The following is an 18,608-nucleotide window of genomic DNA, read 5'->3' on the forward strand; positions in this document are numbered from 1 at the left end:
CCACCATGACCAGCTAATTTTCTTGTGTGTATTTTTAGTAGAAATGGGGTTTCACCACGTTGGCCAGGCTAGTCTCGAACTCCTGACCTCAGGTGATATGCCCACGTCAGCCTCCCAAAGTGCTGGGATTACAGGCATGAGCCACCATGCCCAGCGTGGCTTATTCTTTTTGATGACTGTGTAATAGTCCAAAATTTAAAATTACTCCATCATAATTTATTGAACCTTTCCCGTATTGATGGGCATTTATAGTCTTTCCAACTTTTCACAAAGTAATTTCCCTAATAATAGTGAAAATATATACTGGAGTTGGCAAGTGATTGAATCTTTCTTTTAATAAATGTGAAGATGTTCAAAGTTATTTCTGTAGTAGTATCACTTTCATGTATATTGCAATGTATTCTTAAGAGATATCAGTGGCTAATAGTTGTGGCACTTTATTTCTCTGAAAAAAATTTCTGGGTTTTGTGAAAAGTATAGATAAGCCTAAGGGAGTATGTGGAATGAATGAGTATCATCCATTCTGTGTTTTAATGGGGAAAAGCTGCTGTTTCATTGTAGCAAATGTACTGATTTGTTAACTGTTTTTCTATTGTTGCATATTTATTGACAATAGATTTTTGACCTGGTGATGCTTTTCATCATCTATAGCACCAATACTCAGACAAAGAAGTATATTGAAAGGGTGCTAAGAAATAAGATTCGATCAGGCTGCATTCAAGAACAGCTGCTCCAGAGTACATTCTCTGTTCATTACTTAGTAAGTGTCAGAGACTATTGATTTTTAATCTAAAACAGAAAGCTTCACAGCTCCCATGTAAAATTTCATCTTATTTCAGTCCATTGTTCAAACCCATTGAGATTTTTGAATTTTATTTTTGCATTAATTATTTTAATTGTCTATCTCAATGCAGTTTGCAACTTTGACAAACTGGCCTTCCGTATCCTATTCTAAGTAGCTTATAAAAACCTTGAGGGGAATAGGACCAACCTGTAGAAACCAGTAGAAACATAAATATGAACCTATTTGAACTATCACTCTTTGGCCATTCAAAACTGTGGACTTTAGGTGATAATTCCTCTGGAAATGTAAGTTATTCAAACTCGAATTTTATAAGCTGGGAATAGTGTTTTGCTGGCTGAATGTTCAGGGTATTAACAGTATAGAACTTAGAAAACTGGATGGGCCAGTGATTTGGATTTGGGTTTGGGTTAGGAGCTAATGAGAATACCTTGTTGGGTCTTAAATTTTATATTTAGGAATAGATTTAATATTGGTATTATTTTACCTTACAGTTCTTTCTGTGTTTATTTCTACCAATGATATATGTTTTGGGCTGTAATTTTCTAGAGGGCAGAAACCACATGTAATTTTTCATTGCATTTTCCCCAATAAAGCATTATACCCAGCTTAGTACTAAATATAAGATTTTTTAAAATTATAGCATCAATAAGGAAGCTATGTTTATTAACTAGTTATTTACTCTGGGTCCATTAATGTCTATGTATATTGCATTATTGGTAGAGCGTGATCACTTCTCTTCTTGATCTTCTTTTTAAAAAATCAGTTTAGTTAGCATCGAACCTCATAGATCTATTTCAAATTATAACCAAAGTGGAGCATCCCTGGGGGGTAGTGTGATTGCGTGAGGAAACTGGGATTTAGAAGGTCTGGCCTCCAATCCCAAATTGAGCAGATAGGAACATAGTATTAGGCTTATAATTTAACTTCTTTGAGCTTAAAGATCAGTTAATATCCAAATGTGGACTCCCACTGATGCTGAGAGAAAACTCAGAATGGTGAAGGATTATTCTGTGTAAAACAAAGATTAAGATTTCTTAAGTTAAAATGAGAGTTGGGGAGGAGAGGTCTGACATTCCAAAAGGATAAGCAACTCTTAGGTTGTGTACTGTTTCCTACAGCTTCTTTTCTCTCTCTACTCTTCCCCACTCAAGGTTCTTAAGGATATGTGTTCATCCATTCTGTTGCTGGCTCAGAGTTTGCTTCACTCTCTAGACCAGAGTATAATTTCATTTGGCAGTCTCCTATACAAATATGCATTTAAGTTTTTTGACACATACTGGCAGCAGGTGTGTTGAAACACTTATTTTGGCAAGGAGGGAACAGGGGAAGGGAAAATAATCTGATGTTTATTTCTTGTTGGTTGGAACTCACTGAAGGGGAAGGAACTCTGAACTGGGTCTCAGGAAAGCTCAATTCTAGTCCCAGCCTTGATGAAAGGAAGAGACTTGACTGGTGGATCTAACTCTGTGTTCTGAACTCTAAAATTCTGTCTGAAATTAAGATCCAGATCCAGTTTATGTCAAAACATGAGACATTTTGTTGTTGTTGTTGTCGTTGTTGTTGAGACGGAGTTTCGCTCTTGTTGCCCAGGCTGGAGTGCAGTGGCGCAGTCTTGGCTCACTGCAACCTCTGCCTCCAGGGTTCAAGCGATTCTCCTGTCTCATCCTCCTGAGTGGCTGTGATTACAGGCGCGCACCACCAGGCCCGGCTAATTTTTTGTATTTTTAGTAGAGACAGGGTTTCACCATGTTGGCCAGGCTGGTCTCGAACTCCTGACCTCAGGTGATCCACCCACTTCAGCCTCCCAGAGTGCTGGGATTACAGGCGTGAGCCACCGGGCCTGGCCGAGACACATTTTAATAGCATATATCCAGAGAGGGAGGACTGTATTTGTGGAAAATGTTTATGAAAGCAAGTAAAGAACAGTGTCTTATTTTGTATTTTTATATATATTCTTCCTCTTATTAACAATGTTAAAATGCATTTGAATGGAACTTTTAAAATGAAGATTTGTAAAAAAAAATTTTTTTTTATTTAAAGTAGAGCAATAGTTGCAGCTGACATGAGGTAGCTGTTGCAGTTGAAAATGTAATTCTGTTATGACTATTATGGAGTGACAGTATAAAGGGAGAATGGCATCTAAGACATTTTTGAATCCTCTTAATGTCTTAGAGACACTGTCATGATCCATGTTTGCTTGGAAACATGCAAGTCTAGCCTGTACTATATAAAGAAAAACTTTAAAGCTTTTAGCTCCTTGAGTGCCATCTTTTTGAGAAATTTCAACTGATCTTGTACAACCTCAACTTAAAGGGTGAAATTTAACCCACATGGGAAAAAGAAAGAGGAAAACTATGCCAGGGATCAAAATCAGGAGGGCTTAGGTAGTGCTCACTGATAAAATATGGGAAATAGGTCAAGATGGGATGGTCAAGTTATACTGGCATATTCCTAAATCTCCTGAAGCCAGCATTAATGAAAATTAGATAATAGGTGATGGGATTGGGTTGATTGTGATTTTAACAAAGAAGAGATTGGAGAGGCCTTGGGGGTGAATCCCTTTAGAATGGCCGTCCATATTTTGTTTTACACTGTCCTATTGACTCTCCCCTGTATAGGAAGTGGTTGGTGCCTTAGTGACCCATATCCGCAGTGGGAATGAAGCTGAAGTTGATACTGCCTTAGATGTCCTCCTAGAGTTGGTAGTGTTAAACCCATCTGCTATGATGATGAATGCTGTCTTTGTAAAGGTATCTTATTGGCTTCTTGTACTTTAGATATTGAATACTATAATTGGTGGGAGGTGGTGGGAAGGAGGTGAAATAATGGGCAAGTAATATAAATAAAAAGTGACTATTCTATCTATGTGTTAATTGATTCAGCAAACATTTCTTTATATCTAACCCACAGACTAAGCTCTATTCTGGGTGCAGTGAATGTAAAGTAGGTCCTTGCCTTTGATGTTAAAGACGAAGACACATAAGCAAGTCACTATAAATACAACATGGTGAATTCTCTGGTAAAGTACTATAGATACAACAGAGCAAGAATAATTAAAGTTAGCCTGGGAAGCTGGAGAGTTCTTCAAAGAGGTGATTTGAGTGATTGCTGAAGGATGGGAATGACTGACAAGAGAAAGTATGGGAAGGGCATTCTAGGCAGAGAAGAGTTTGAGCAGAAGCAAACTGGTGCCCAAGTCAGTGGTGTGACTGAGGAATGAGAAGCAAACAAGCATGACTGGAGAATAGGATATATATGGAGAGGAATGATTGGAGGCAAGGCTGGTAAGACATAGGACAGGCCCATGTTGCAAAGAGTCTCAAATAACATGCTAAAGAGTTTCAACTTTATTTTCTAGACAATAAGGAGCTATTACTAGTTTTTACATACAGTTGACCTAATCTACTCAGCATTGAGAGATAACTCAGTAGGCTATATGATGGGTGGATTGGAGACTGCTGAAATGGTCTAAGGGAGTGAGAGTAAGGGCCAGATTTTGGTCACAGGAATGTAGAAGAAATGATGGTTTAAGAGACAATTTGGTGTTAGAATTAACATGACTTGGTGACTGTTAATATGTGGCAGTGAGAAACAGAAAAACTAGGTCCGAGTTTTTCATCTTAGGAAACTAGATAAATAGTCGTGCCATTTTCTGAGACCAGGAGGGGCGTGCATCTTCTGTAGGAAGTATGATGAGTTCACTCTGGGATAGCCACGTGTAGGTGGTTAGTGGATAGTTGGAAATTCTGGTTTGGAACCCTGTGGGGCACCCTTTGTTGGAAGATTTAGTTTGGGTGTTCAGAACCGTATAAATGTGAGCTCAACTGAGGCAATTTTGAGGCAGAAGACCGTAGAAGCTTAGAAGAGCACAGACATTTTGAGAAGGTTAAAGTTTAAGTGGCAGACGAAAGCAAATGTCCGTAGAAGGAACATGAGAAAACTAGAAGATGAATAATGTGAGCTTGAAGGATGTCAGGTAGCAAAAGCCCAGGAATGAGTTTCAAGAGTGAGGGATTTATCTCCAGTGTTGGATACTGTAGAGGTTGAAGATGGAGCAGAGGCTATTGACTTTGGCAATTAGGATACCTCTGGTAACCTCTGAGAGAACAATGTTAATTGAATTATAAGGGTGGAAGCCAGAGAGCAGTAACTTGAAGACTTGGGGAATACAGTCAATGTGGAGAAGCATCAAGGAGGAGAGAATAAGAAAAGTAGCTTGAGAGAGAAGCTGGTTGCGAGGGAGATTTTTTTAGATGAGGAGGTTTGAGATTGCTTGTAGGCTGACAGAAAGGATTCAATAGAGAGGAAGAAATGGAGATTTTTAAAAATTGTTAGAAGTTTACAAAGCTGTTTTATTACTTTATCCTCAGACAAACCATGAAAGGTAGTATAACTATTATTATCGCCCTGTTACAGACGAGAAAAGCTGAGACATTTCCCAAGGTCACAAAGTAAATAGTTTCCTTGTGACTCCTTCCAGATCTGTAGAGAAAGGAGAAATAATTTATGGAGTAGAAGCTGGGGAGGGATGATACGGCAAGGAATAGTAAAGACATAACTTTTTATAGCATATTGTTTTCACTGAAAAAAAGGGAAAGGTGGAGGTAAAGAATACGGAGAACTGGGAGGTGCATTAGAATGACTAAGCAGTAGATGATTAAAGCCCAGGATTGTGGTTCAGAGTGAAGAGGATAAAGAAAACTTTATCTTTCCTGATAGTTAGTTCCCAGTCGCTGATAATAAGAGATTTAGAAAGTTGTAAGAGTTTTCTCAGTTTATATCCAGCCTATCAAACCTCTGGGCTCTGAGCATAGCTTTTAGAACTTAAGCTTTTAAGAGAGCTGAAAAGTTTAGATACCTGGCTATCTATGTATGCCTCTCTTACAGGGATTTTAATTTTTTGATTTTTAAGGGAAAAAATGTTAGCTGCCAGCCTCATTGTTGGCATCATTTTTTCTGCAGGGCATTTTAGATTATCTGGATAACATATCCCCTCAGCAAATACGAAAACTCTTCAATGTTCTCAGCACACTGGCATTTAGTAAACAGAATGAAGCCAGCAGCCACATCCAGGTAAGAGGCAATATGTTGGGAAAGATTCTTTTTTTTTTTTTTTTTGACGGAATCTCCCTCTGTTGCCCAGGCTAGAGTGCAGTGCATGATCTCGGCTCACTGCAACCTCCATCTCCCGGGTTGACACAATTGTCTTGCCTCAGCCTCCCAAGTAGCTGGGACTACAGGTGTGTGCCACCACACCCAGCTAATTATTTTGTATTTTTAGTAGAGAAGGGGTTTCACCATGTTAGCCAGGATGGTCTCGATCTCCTGACCTCGTGATCTGCCCACCTTCGCCTCCCAAAGTGTTGGGATTACAGACGTGAGCCACTGCGCCTGACCCTTTTTTTTTTTTTTTCTGTGACACGGAGTCTAGCTCTGTCACCCACACTGGAGTGCAGTGGCATGATCTCGGCTCAGTGCAACCTCTGCCTCCTGGGTTCAAGCAATTCTCCTGCCTCAGCCTCCCAAGTAGCTGGGACTACAGGCACATGCCACTGCACCTAGCTAATTTTTGTATTTTTAGTGTTTTGTATTTTTAAACCTCTTTACTTGAAATTTTCTGGAAAAAAATAAGCAAATGATAGATTTGCTACTGTGTAGTAGTGGAAATGGAGTACACAGCCATAGTTCCAGCATTTTTTTTATTCTTACCACAAACATTAAGTGCCTATCCTGGGCCAGGCACTGATATATTAGATCCTCTGCCCTCAAAAAGCTTTGTCTATTAGGGTAGAGATGGGTCTGGGATCAGCTAACCATGAAACTGTTCAGGTTCTGAGTGCAGTGGGGACACAGAATTGCCTTGTTTCCTAAGAAACATCTCCATCTAATGTGAACTTCACGTGGGCTTGCTTTTGTTTGTGGACGCCATTCACTGAAAAAGCCAGGCTGTAATCCCAGCACTTTGGGAGGCCAAGGCAGGCGAATCACATGTGCCCAGGAGTTTGAGACCAGCCTGGGCACCATGGTGAAACCCCGTCTCTACAAAAACATACAAAAATTAGCCAGGTGTGGTGGCACACACCTGTAATCCTAGCTACTCAGGAGGCGGAGATGGGAGGATCCATTGAGCCCAGAGAGTTGAGGCTACAGTGAGCCATGATTGTGCCACTGCTCTCCAGCCTGGGCAACAGAATGAGACTCTATCTCAAAATAAATAAATAAATAAATAAATAAATAAATAAATAAATAAATAAATTAAAACAAAAAGAAGAGATTAGATTGGAATCATAACTTTAACTTGTTTGTATCTTTAGTGCTACCTTATGGCAGTAATTCATACTGGACTGTGACTTTGAACAACCAGCATATTTTTTTATCTCCCCCCCACCCCTTTCTTGGATCCCCAGTCAACACATTTTTTTAATTAAAAACATTTTTGGACTAGGTAATATACATGTGTCATACAAAATTCAAAACATATAGAAGGGTATCCAGTGAAAAATAACTCTCACTTCTTCTCAGTCCTCTAGGCACCTGGTTTGTCTCCTACAGGGGCAATCACTTTATAAGCTTCTGAGATGTTCTGAGAATTTACAAATTTGTATTTACCTGTAGTTTCCTTTCCCTTCTTGTTCTACATCTTACCTTCTGCATTTAGCAGTTTATTTGGGAGACTGCTTCAAATCAGTAATATAAAGCTACTTCATTATTTTATTTTATTTTTGAATTTTGATAAAATATACATAACATAAAATATACCATTTAAATTGTTTTTAAGGGTACAATTTAGTAGCAGTAAGTATATTCACAATGTTATACAACCATTACCACTATCCATTTCTAGAACTTTCTGATCATCCCAAACAAACTTTGTACCCATTAGGCAATAATTTGCCATCTTCCTCTCCCGACCTCCTGATAATCACTAATCACATTCTGTCTATGGATTTGTTCATTCTAGATGCTTCATATAAATGGAATCATACAATATGTATCTTTTTGTGCCTTGCTTATTTCACTTTAGCATAATATTTTCAAGGTTCATGTATGTTGTGGCATGCATCAGAACTTTATTCCGTATTACAGCTGTAATAATTCCATTCTTTGTTTTTGTTGTTGTTGTGTTTTGTTTTGTTTTGCTTTGTTGAGTCGGAGTCTCACTCTGTCGCCCAGGCTGGAGTGCATTGTCGTGATCTCAGCTCACTGCAACCTCTGCCTCCTGGGTTCAAGCAATTCTCTATCCTCAGCCTCCTGAGTAGCTGGGATTACAGGTGTGCACCATCACGCCTAGCTAATTTTTGTATTTTTAGTAGAGATGAGATTTCACCATTTTGGCCAGGCTGGTCTCCTGACCTCAGGTGATCCACCTGCCTCGGCCTCCCAAAGTGCTAGGACTACAGGCGTGAGCCACTGCGCCCGGCCCCCATTCTTTGTTTATACCACATTTTGTTTATCCATTCATCCATTGATGGACACTTGGGTTGTTTCCACCTTTTGGCCATTTGAATAATGTTGCTGTGACCATTGGTTTACAAATATTTGTTTGAGTCCCTGTTTTCAGTTCTTTAGGGTGTATATCTAAGAGTGGAATTGCTGGATCTTATGATGACCATATGTTTACCATTTTGAGGAACCACCAAACTGCTTTCCATAGCAGCTGCATAATTTTACATTCCCACCAACAATGTATGTAGGTTCCAATTTCTCCATATCCTTGCCAACATCTATTTTCCATTCTTAAAAAATTTTGTTTTAATTTTAATTAATTAATTTATTTCTTAATAAATAAAAAATTATTTTTTTTAGATAGGGTCTTGCTCTGTCACCCAGGCTGCAGTGCAGTGGTGCGATCATAGTTCACTGCAGCCTCAAACTCCTGGGCTCAAGCAGTCTTCCTGCCTCAGCCTCCTGAGTACCTGGGACTACAGGTACCTGCCACCTCTCCTGGCCCTATTTTTTAATTATAATCATCCTGATGAGTACAAAGTGGTATCTCATTGTGGTTTGATTTGCATTTCCTAATGACTAATGATGTTAAGCATCTTTTCATGTACTTCTTGGCCATTTCTATATTTTTGTAGAAATGTCTATTCAAGTCCTTTACCCATTTTTTTTTTTTTTGAGATGGGGTCTCACTCTGTCACACACGTTGGAGTGTAGTGGTGTGATCTTGGCTTACTGCAACCTCCACCTCCCAGGCTTAAGCGATCCTCCCATGTCAGCCTCCTGAGTAGCTGGGACCACAGGTGTGCACCACCATACTCAGCTAATTTTTTGTATTTTTGGTAGACATGAGGTTTCGTCATGTTACCCAGGCTGGTCTCGAACTCTTGAACTCAGGAGATCCACCCACCTCTGCCTCCCAAAGTGCTGGCATTACAGGTACGAGCCACTGTGCTCAGCCCTTTGCCCATTTTTAAACTGGGTTTTTGTCATTGTTGAGGTATAGGAGTTATTTATATATTCTGGATATTAATCCCTTATCAGATATATGATTTGCAAATATTTTCTCCCATTCTATGGGTTTTCACTCCCTTGATAGTGTCCTTTGATGCACTAAAGTATTTAGTTTCAATAAAGTCAAATTTATCTACTTTTTTTTTTTTTTTTGTGATGGAGTCTTGCTCTGTCACCAGGCTGGAGTGCAGTGGTGCGATCTCAGCTCACTGCAACCTCCACCTCCTGGGTTCAAGCGATTCTCCTGCCGCAGCCTACCGAGTAGCTGGGACTACGGATGTGCGCCACAACGCCCAGATAATTTTTATATTTTTAGTAGAGATGGGGTTTCACCATGTTGGCCAAGATGGTCTTGATCTCTTGGCCTCATGATCTGCCTGCCTCGGCCTCCCAAAGTGCTGTGATTACAGATGTGAGCCACCGCACCTGGCCTTATCTATTTTTTTTTTCATCTGTGGTTTTCTTTTTAATTATCTTAAGTCTTATGATCACACATGATGTTAAAATTTGTGTATATCTCCTCTACTTTAATCCTTTTAAGTTGGCAAAAGCACTATTTTCAATCACAAATACACAGCAGTTTCAGTTTTATGTTTCTGAATGGCTCCTTTAAAGACAATTCTAAATTATAACTTAGTTTGAGTTAGATTGTAAAGAATTCAAGAGTGAAGTTTAACTTGCTACTATTTTAAAAGCATGTGACTTTATAGATCATCTATAAAATGTGAGAAGTGTTAAATAATCTTTGACATTACACATAAACCACACTAAAATGCCTTTCAATAAGTTAAAGAGACCATTTTAAATATAGGGAATTCTAATTAGGTTGGCATAGTTAAGGCCAAAAATATAAACTAGACATTGCTACCTTATTTATCTTCAACCCTTGCCTTTAAGAGGCAAATGAACACAAAACACAGGTGAATCTTGCTTGGTTCTGAGACAATGAAGGAATTTCCTCAGTATTTAAATATATTCACATATTGAGTTATATAAATCTAAATATAAAATCAGTCCCCATTAAGTGTTTGGTTTTGTTTTGTTTTGTTTGTTTTGAGATGGGGTCTTGCTCTGTCGCCCAGGCTAGAGTGCAGTGGCACAATCTCAGCTCACTGCAAACTCTGCCTTCTGGGTTCAAGCAATTCTCCTGTCTCAGCATCCCTAGTAGCTGGGATTACAGATGCCCGCCACCATGCCCAGCTAATTTTTGTATTTTTAGTAGAGACAGAGTTTCACCTGATGTTGGCCAGGCCAGTCCCGAACTCTTGACCTCAAGTGATCTGCCCACCTCGGCCTCCCAAAATGCTGGGATTACAGGTGTGAGCTACTGCACCTGGTCTCCATTAAGTTTTAAGATAGCACTCACCATCTTTGTGAAAAGTTGAACATTACTAAGGAAGTCTAATCTTATCTTTAGAAGGGGTAAACAATGATAGCATTTACTGAATTGGAATTACTATTAAAATTCAAAAACAACATATTCATTTAACCACAGGCCAGTCTTAGTTTTAAATCATGACTGCCCAACACAATATTCTGTCAGCCATTCATGGTCTGAATTCCTGTGTATGAGATCTATTAAAGTATGGAACACATAAAAAAGTCATGAGACATTTGTTTTGTAATAAATAAGGCAGTGGCCAATCATTACTCATTAGTAGCTTTTTTTTAGATAAGCTATCAAGTCTGCCCTGTCTGCCTTCTTAATGCTGGCAAAGATCAGTTTTCTTCCAGGGATGTACTTCTTGGGATTCTCCAAATCCTCCATCAGTGAGTGTATCCTCTCCCCAGGTGATGCCTTTGTTCTTCTTGGCGTCTGTGTAAGAGAATCCAATGGCCCGAAGAGACCATGGAGATTAGGCCCAGTCTTGTGCTTGCCTCTCTTTTCCACCGTGTGGCACTGGGCACACTTCTGAACAAAAATCTTCTTGCCTTTCTCAGCATCACCCATATTTAATTCTCTTTTTCATCTCTGGCGCCACAAAGGTTGCCACTCCAAAGCTGTACGACCCACTCTCTATCAATTTGTTTTCTTGTGTTGCTTGTCCTTTTGGTTGTCATGCTTAAGATACTGTTGCTGAATTCGAGGTCATGAAGGTTTTCTTTTATTTTCTTCTAAGAGAAAGTTTTAGCTCTTAAATTTAGGTCTTTGATCCACTTTTTGTTAATTTTTGTGTATAGTGTATTGTAAGGATTTAACTTCATTCTTTTGCACATGGATATCCAGTTTTTCCAGCGCCATTTGTTGAAAAGATGGTCCTTTCACCATTGAAATGATTTTGGAACCCTTGTCAAAAATCAATTTGTCACATATATGAAGGCTTATCTTTGAACTCTGTATTCTATTTCATTTGTCTATATGTCTGTCCTTCTGCCATCACCACACTGTTTTGACTGCTGTAGCTTTGTATTAATATTGAAATCAGGAAGTGTGAGCCCTCCAACTTTGTTCTTTTTCAAGGTTTTGGCAATTTGGGGTCCCTTGAAATTCCATGTGAATTTTGGTATGAATCTTTCTATTTCTGCAAAACATGTTGTGGGACTTTGATAAGGATTGCATTGAATCATTTTGAATGGTATTTTCATCTTAACAATACTGAGTGTCTTCCAATCCACGAAGACAATAGCTCTTTCCATTTACTTATGTATTTAAAGTTTTTCAGCAGTGTTTATTTTATTTTATTTTATTTTATTTCGAGATAGTGTCTGGCTCTGTCACCCAGGCTAGAGTACAGTGATGCGATCTTGGCTCACTGTATTCTTGACTTCCCAGGCTCAGGTGATCCTCCCACCCCAGCCTTCCGAGTAGCGGAGACCACAGGCATGCACAACCATAGCTGGCTAATTTTTGTATTTTCTATAGAGATGAGGTTTTGCCATGTTACCCAGGCTGGTCTTGAACTCCTGGGTTCAAGCAATCTACCCGTCTCAGCCTCCCAAACTGTTAGGGTGACAGGCATGAGCCACCGCGGCTAGCCTTGCCTCCATGTTTAAATTTGTACCTAAGTATTTTATTCTAATTCATTATTTTAGCTGAGCAGTCATCAACATTATGATAATTTTCATATCCTTATAGAAATAATAACAATTAAAGCTATTATTATTGAATGTCTATCATGTGCCAGGCACTGTTCTAGAAGTTTTTTATAATTTATCTCTAATCCTTAAAACAACTTTCCGCATTTCACAGATGTAAAAATTAAAACTTGGAGAGATGAAATGACTTGCTAAAGACACACAGGGCTGGGTGTGGTGGCTCACACCTGTAATCCCCGCACTTTGGAAGGCCAAGGTGGGTGGATCACCTGAGGTCAGGAGTTCAAGACCAGCCTGGCCACCATAGTGAAACCCCGTCTCTGCTAAAACTACAAAATTAGCCAGGTGTGGTGCCAGGCACCTGTAATCCCAGCTACCCAGGAGGCTGAGGGAGGAGAATTGCTTGAACCCGGGAGGTGGAGGTTACAGTGAGCCGAGATTGCGCCATTGCACTCTAGCCTGGACAATAAGAGCTAAACTCTGTCTCAAAACAAACAAACAAACAAACAAAAAACAGTAAATGATAGAACCCTTTATAGTCTAGCTGTATGGCTCAATATCCATACCTTCTTTTGCTGTGCAATTCCAGCATTACCATCTTTCTTCATTATCTCATTGCAGGATGACATGCACTTGGTGATAAGAAAGCAGCTCTCTAGCACCATATTCAAGTACAAACTCATTGGGATTTTTGGTGCTGTCACCATGGCTGGCATCATGGTGGCAGACAGGTACACATGGAGATTCTGACTTCTGTGGTTTAAGATCAGTTAATCTTGCCAACTAACAGTGTTACATCGCATAGACATCATTTTAACAGTAGACGTTACAACTGTAAGAGAAATGAGCAGGCCAGGCTCGGTGGCTCACACCTGTAATCCCTGCACTTTGTGAGGCCGAGGCGGGCGGATCGCCTGAGGTCGGGAGTTTGAGACCAGCCTGACCAACATGGAGAAACCCTGTCTCTACTAAAAATACAAAATTAGTTGGGCGTGGTGGCGCATGCCTGTAATCCCAGCTACTCGGGAGGCTGAGGCAGGAGAATCATTTGAACCTGGGAGATGGAGGTTGCGGTGAGCCGAGATCACGCCATTGCACTTCAGCCTGGGCAATAAGAGCGAAACTCAAAAAAAAAGTAAGAAAAAAGAGAAAAGAAAAATATGTAAAACAATCTTTTGCTCTAATCTGTATTTTGTATGGACAAAATAAATACTCTTCTCTGCCTTCATGTACTTTTATCTTTACCCTACCCTAGGGAAGTCAGAATTCTTAAACTTATTGGAAATTGTTACAAAATATTACAAAAGTGAAATTAAAATTCTTTGTTTTTAGAAGTGGATCATCTAGTTTGACCCAAGAGAGAGCCAACCTGAGTGATGAGCAGGGCACACACGTGAGTTCTTCTCTAAATATACAAAAAAAAGTTAGCCAGGGGTGGTGGCGGCCACCTGTAATCCTAGCTGCTTGGGAGGCTGAGGCAGAGGATTGCTCGAACTTGGGAGGCAGAGGTTGCAGTGAGCCGAGATCACGCCACTGCACTCCAGCCTGGGCAACAAGGCGAGACTCCATCTCAAGAAAAGGCAAAAAAAAAAAAAAAGAGAAAAAGAAGTTTTCCTGAACTCCTATCTTTGTGGTTTTCTGATACTTGGAAACTACTGGCTTGGGTTGCATTTTTTTTTTTTGAGATGGAGTCTCAACTCTGCCACCCAGGCTGGAGTGCAGTGGTGCCTCCTGGGTTCAAGCGATTCTGCTGCCTCAGCCTTCCAAGTAGCTGGGATCACAGGCATGCACCATCACGCCCAGCTAATTTCTGTGTTTTTAGTAGAGACGGGGTTTCACCATGTAGGGGTTTCGCCATGTTGCCCAGGCTGGTCTCAAACTCCTGATCTCAGGTGATCCGCCCCCCTCAGCCTCCCAAAGCACTGGGATTACAGATGTGAGCCACCATGCCCGGGCCGGTTGCATTTATTTCTATATCCATTTAATCTCTCCAATTAAATTATAAAGTCTTAGCAAGAAAGGTATGCCATATTTATGGCATAACACTTTGGTTGAAGCATGGGGACAAATAAGTGTATAACTGGAAAGTGGGACATAAAGCTAGTTCAGGCAGGGCACAGTGGCTCACGCCTGTAATCCCAGCACTTAGGGAGGCTGAGGCAGGAGGATCAGTTGAGGTAAGGAGTTTGAGACCAGCCTGGCCAACAGGGTGAAATCCCATCTCTAATGAAAGTACAAAAAAATTACCCATGCATGGTGGCAGGCGCCTGTAGTCCCAGCTACTCAGGAGGCTGGGGCAAGAGAATTTATTGAATCCGGGAAGTGGAGGTTGCAGTGAGCCAAGATCGCACCACTATACTCCAGCCTGGACGACAAAGTGAGACTCTATCTCAAAAGGAAAAAAGAAAAAGCTAGTTGAGAGAGAAAACAGAGAGCCTTGCATGTAAAGCAATACATTTTTATTTCATTCTTTAGGCAGAGGTATTCCTTAAGGGTTTCTTAGCATGGAAATGGCAAAATCAAACCTTGCTTTAGAAAAATTAATCTGGCCGCAGTGTCTGGCAGATTGGAAACGGGATGATATCAGAAAGAGACAGACGGGTGAGAACATTCAGGAAAACTTCAAGTGAGACATAGAGCTTTGCCAGTAAAATCAGAAAGTGAAAAAACAGTCTTGAAAGGGGCGAGTGGAGTTTGGGAAGGATTGGCAGCCCAAGGTTTAAACCATCCTTCCTCTTTGCTCCAGGTGACCTCCTTGTTGCAGTTGGTTCATTCCTGCAGTGAGCAGTCTCCTCAGGCCTCTGCACTTTACTATGATGAATTTGCCAACCTGATCCAACATGAAAAGCTGGATCCAAAAGCCCTGGTAAAGCCAATTGTCTTTTCTTAAAGCAATAAAGCATGAGAGCTGCTTTGCTACACTCTTCAAGTCTTTCTGTTGCAGTGTGAAAATAGATCATCCTGTGACCTCTCCTAAATTCTAACTGGGAAAGGCTTTTCTGCCCTACCCTGCCTCACGGCTCTTCTCTGAGGCCTCCTTCACTTAATAACAATCATAATAGTAAAGAAGAGATGGACTTTGTTAATGATGATGGCTATTATCTGTCTGAGAGCCCTATTCTGTGCTAGGCCTTGTGCTAGGTGCTTTTTATGCACTCTCTCTTTTCTACTTCACAATAGTGAGATATTTATTATTACTTTCTTTTTAGAAATGAGGGAACTGAGACTTAGAAAGGTTAAGAGTAATTTATCTAGGGCTGTACAGCAAGTACACTCTGCACTGCCCTTTTTGTTTGTTTGCTTCCTGAAGGAATGGGTTGGGCATACCATCTGTAATGATTTCCAGGATGCCTTCGTAGTGGACTCCTGTGTTGTTCCGGAAGGGTAGGTATTGTTTACCTGCTGGCTTGGTTGTACTGGTGAAGTTACATCAATTCTGTCAGTAGCTGATACAAACTTCAGAATACCCTTGACCTCAGCCACAGCTGCCCAGTCCCACAGCTTCTTTCCTCCCAACCCCAGCACCCCTGCACCCTTAGCTCCAAAATTCCTAAAAGGTTCACTGTTTGTTCTTCTAATTTCTCCCCATGATGTTGTGTTTGAAATTGGTTTGCTCTAGTGGTTTTCCCTGTAGCCCTGCATATTCCTGAGCAGCAGCATCAGATTCTGGTTTTTCTCTGCAGTGACTTTCCATTTCCTGTGAAAGCACTGTACGGACTGGAAGAATACGACACTCAGGATGGGATCGCCATAAACCTCCTGCCGCTGCTGTTTTCTCAGGACTTTGCAAAAGATGGGGGTCCGGTGACTTCACGGGAATCAGGCCAAAAGTCAGCATAGTTTTTCTTTCTAAACCTGTTAGTGTTTTGAAAGTTCACGGGGAATTCCACAGTTCTTGGTGGGGAAGTTGAGTCAAAAAAGTTTCTCTCGGGACAAACGGTATTTGGAGAGGTTAGGGAGAATGGGGCAGATTCCTTGTTTTTTCTTGGATCCTTGGCTTGAGATTTATATTGCCTTGTGTGAGCCAACAGATATTCTGAGACTACTTTCTTTTCTGTTCCTTATTTTTTCCCTCCCTTGAACATCCTTTGCTACCTCTGTGTCTCTTACCTTCTCTTTCTATCTTATTTCTGGTTCTCCTAACACGTGGACTTTCACTCCTGATACCTCTGCCTTCCTACAATTCAGCTCATTATGTTTATTTTCTTAATGGAGCATCCATTAAGTTCCTTGCCATTTTTTCTTAAAAGTAGACATTTGTTTTGAGGAAAATTCTTAATAAGTTGGTGGCCGGGCATGGTGGCTCATGCCTGTAATCCCAGCACTTTGGGAGGCTGAGGCGGGTGGATCACTTGAGGCCAGGATTTGAGACCAGCCTGGCCAACATGGCAAAACCCTGTCTCTACTAAAAGTACAAAAATTAGCTGGGCATGGTGGCATGCGCCTGTAATCCCAGCTACTCAAGAGTCTGAGGCAGGAGAATCGCTTGAACCTGGGAGGCAGAGGTTGCAGTGAGCCGAGATCGTGCCACTGCACTCCAGCCTGGGTGACAGAGCAAGACTCTGTCTCAAAAAAAGAAGTTGTGCTCCCTGTGTATGTGGAGTAATATCTCCCTACGTATGTGGAGTAATACACCTATGAAGTGTGGTCTAGAAATTTATTTTTCCTTCTCAGATTGGTGTCTCCACTGTGCCTGGCTCCCTATTTCTGATTACTGAGACTTTGTGTGGAGAGACAGCATAATGGAAACTTGGAGGAGATTGATGGTCTACTAGGTATGGGATGAAGTCATCAGATCCCTTCTTCTTTAAACTCTTTCTTTAGTAAACTTAGGGAAAGGGCAGATCAATACATGGTATATGTGGGGAGGAATTTTCTAACTTCAACAGAGTAGTTTAGCATTGGAATTACAAAGACAAAATAGTACAAACAGAATCGCATTATGTTAACAAATCAATTGTTACAAAAACTTTCTAATTATATTTGTTGATTGCTATATGATACGCAAATATTTTAATCAGATCTTGGCCTTCAAATATGAGTTAAAGGGGAAAGTAAATAGCAAGGAGAGCTAGCTCCAGAGGCAACCTCCAGGTTTTATTGGCTTGCAGTAAAGGTAGTTGGAAATGTTTGTTCTCTCTCAGATTGTCCTATATTCCTAACTGACCTGGAGCCTGGAGAGAAGTTGGAGTCCATGTCTGCTAAAGAGCGTTCATTCATGTGTTCTCTCATATTTCTTACTCTCAACTGGTTCCGAGACGTGAGCATAGTTAATAGGATGTTTCACTTATTGTCCATAGTTTTTCTCAAAACTATTTTCTTAGTTCCCAGAAGACTCCCTAGAAGTCCTCACCAAGCACTAACCCCCGTGTGCTTCTCTAGCTGTTATGTCCCACCACTCCCCAGTTATATGAACCTCCTTAGGTAGCCAAATGAGAATACTTAGAATTCACTTCACATTGCCCGTGCTTTATTTTCTCCAAGCCGCCTTCTGCCTAGAATGACCTTCTCACCTTCTTCACTGTGGAACTACTGTTCGTAGTTCCACGTATTTGGAAAAGCCTAAAGACTCCACCAAAAAACTATTAGATAAATTCAGTAAAGTTGCAAGATACAAAGTCCTCATATAAAAATGAGTAGCATTTCTGTATGCCAACAACTAACAATCTGAAAAAGAAATCAAGAAAGTAATCCATTTACAATAGCTACAAATAAAATAAACAATAGTTACAAATAAAATATCTAGGAATAAACTTAACCAAAGAAGTGAAAGATCTCTACAATGAAAACTCTGAAACATTGATGCAAGAAATTGAAGGGCACACAAAAAAAGGAAAGATACTTCATGTTTATGGATCAGATGAATTATTATTGTTAAAATTTCCATACTACCCAATGCAATCTACAGATTCAAGGCAATCCCTATCAAAATGACATTCTTCACAGAAATAGAAAAAAACTTAAAATTTATACAGAACCACAGAAGACCCAGAATAGCCAAAGCTGTCCTGAGTAAAATGAATGAAACTGGAGGGATCACATTACCTGACTTCAAATTATACTACAGAGCTATAGTAACCAAAACAGCATGGTGCTGGCATAAAAACAGATGCATAGACCAATGGAACAGAAGAGAGCCCAGAAATAAATCCACACACCTACAATGAACTCATTCTCAGCAAAGGTGCCAAGAATATACATTGGGGAAAGATGCTTTCTTCAATAAATGGTGTGGGGAAAACTGGATATCCATATGCAGAAGCATGAAACTAGACCCCTATCTCTTGCCATATACAAAAATCAAAATGGA

The 18,608-nt window shown here is 40.3% G+C and overlaps 1 protein-coding gene and 1 pseudogene across 1 annotated transcript; one reads left to right on the plus strand and one right to left on the minus strand.

Annotated features, from left to right (window-relative positions):
* Positions 1-631: 631 nt before the first annotated feature.
* Positions 632-16,153, plus strand: LOC134809421 (Fanconi anemia group D2 protein-like). The gene is made up of 8 exons (XM_063805291.1): positions 632-760; positions 3,424-3,555; positions 5,768-5,878; positions 12,920-13,029; positions 13,631-13,691; positions 15,045-15,164; positions 15,609-15,682; positions 15,982-16,153. Exons 1-8 carry the CDS (start codon positions 632-634, stop codon positions 16,136-16,138), a joined length of 894 nt encoding a protein of 297 aa, XP_063661361.1. The 3' UTR covers positions 16,139-16,153.
* Positions 10,917-11,213, minus strand: LOC112208696 (cytochrome c-like; annotated as a pseudogene).
* Positions 16,154-18,608: the final 2,455 nt, after the last annotated feature.

The sequence above is a fragment of the Pan troglodytes genome, chromosome 2, assembly GCF_028858775.2.
Source record: "Pan troglodytes isolate AG18354 chromosome 2, NHGRI_mPanTro3-v2.0_pri, whole genome shotgun sequence".
In the NCBI taxonomy this organism is placed as follows: Eukaryota; Metazoa; Chordata; class Mammalia; order Primates; family Hominidae; genus Pan; species Pan troglodytes.

Bases quoted from the DNA above. Each gene is read 5' to 3' on its own strand.
- LOC134809421 (XM_063805291.1), top strand. From the start codon at position 632: ATGCTTTTCATCATCTATAGCACCAATACTCAGACAAAGAAGTATATT. The intron at 15,165-15,608 runs GTAAAGCCAATT...TGCTTCCTGAAG, and splicing joins AGCTGGATCCAAAAGCCCTG to GAATGGGTTGGGCATACCAT. The intron at 15,683-15,981 runs GTAGGTATTGTT...TTTTCTCTGCAG, and splicing joins TCCTGTGTTGTTCCGGAAGG to TGACTTTCCATTTCCTGTGA.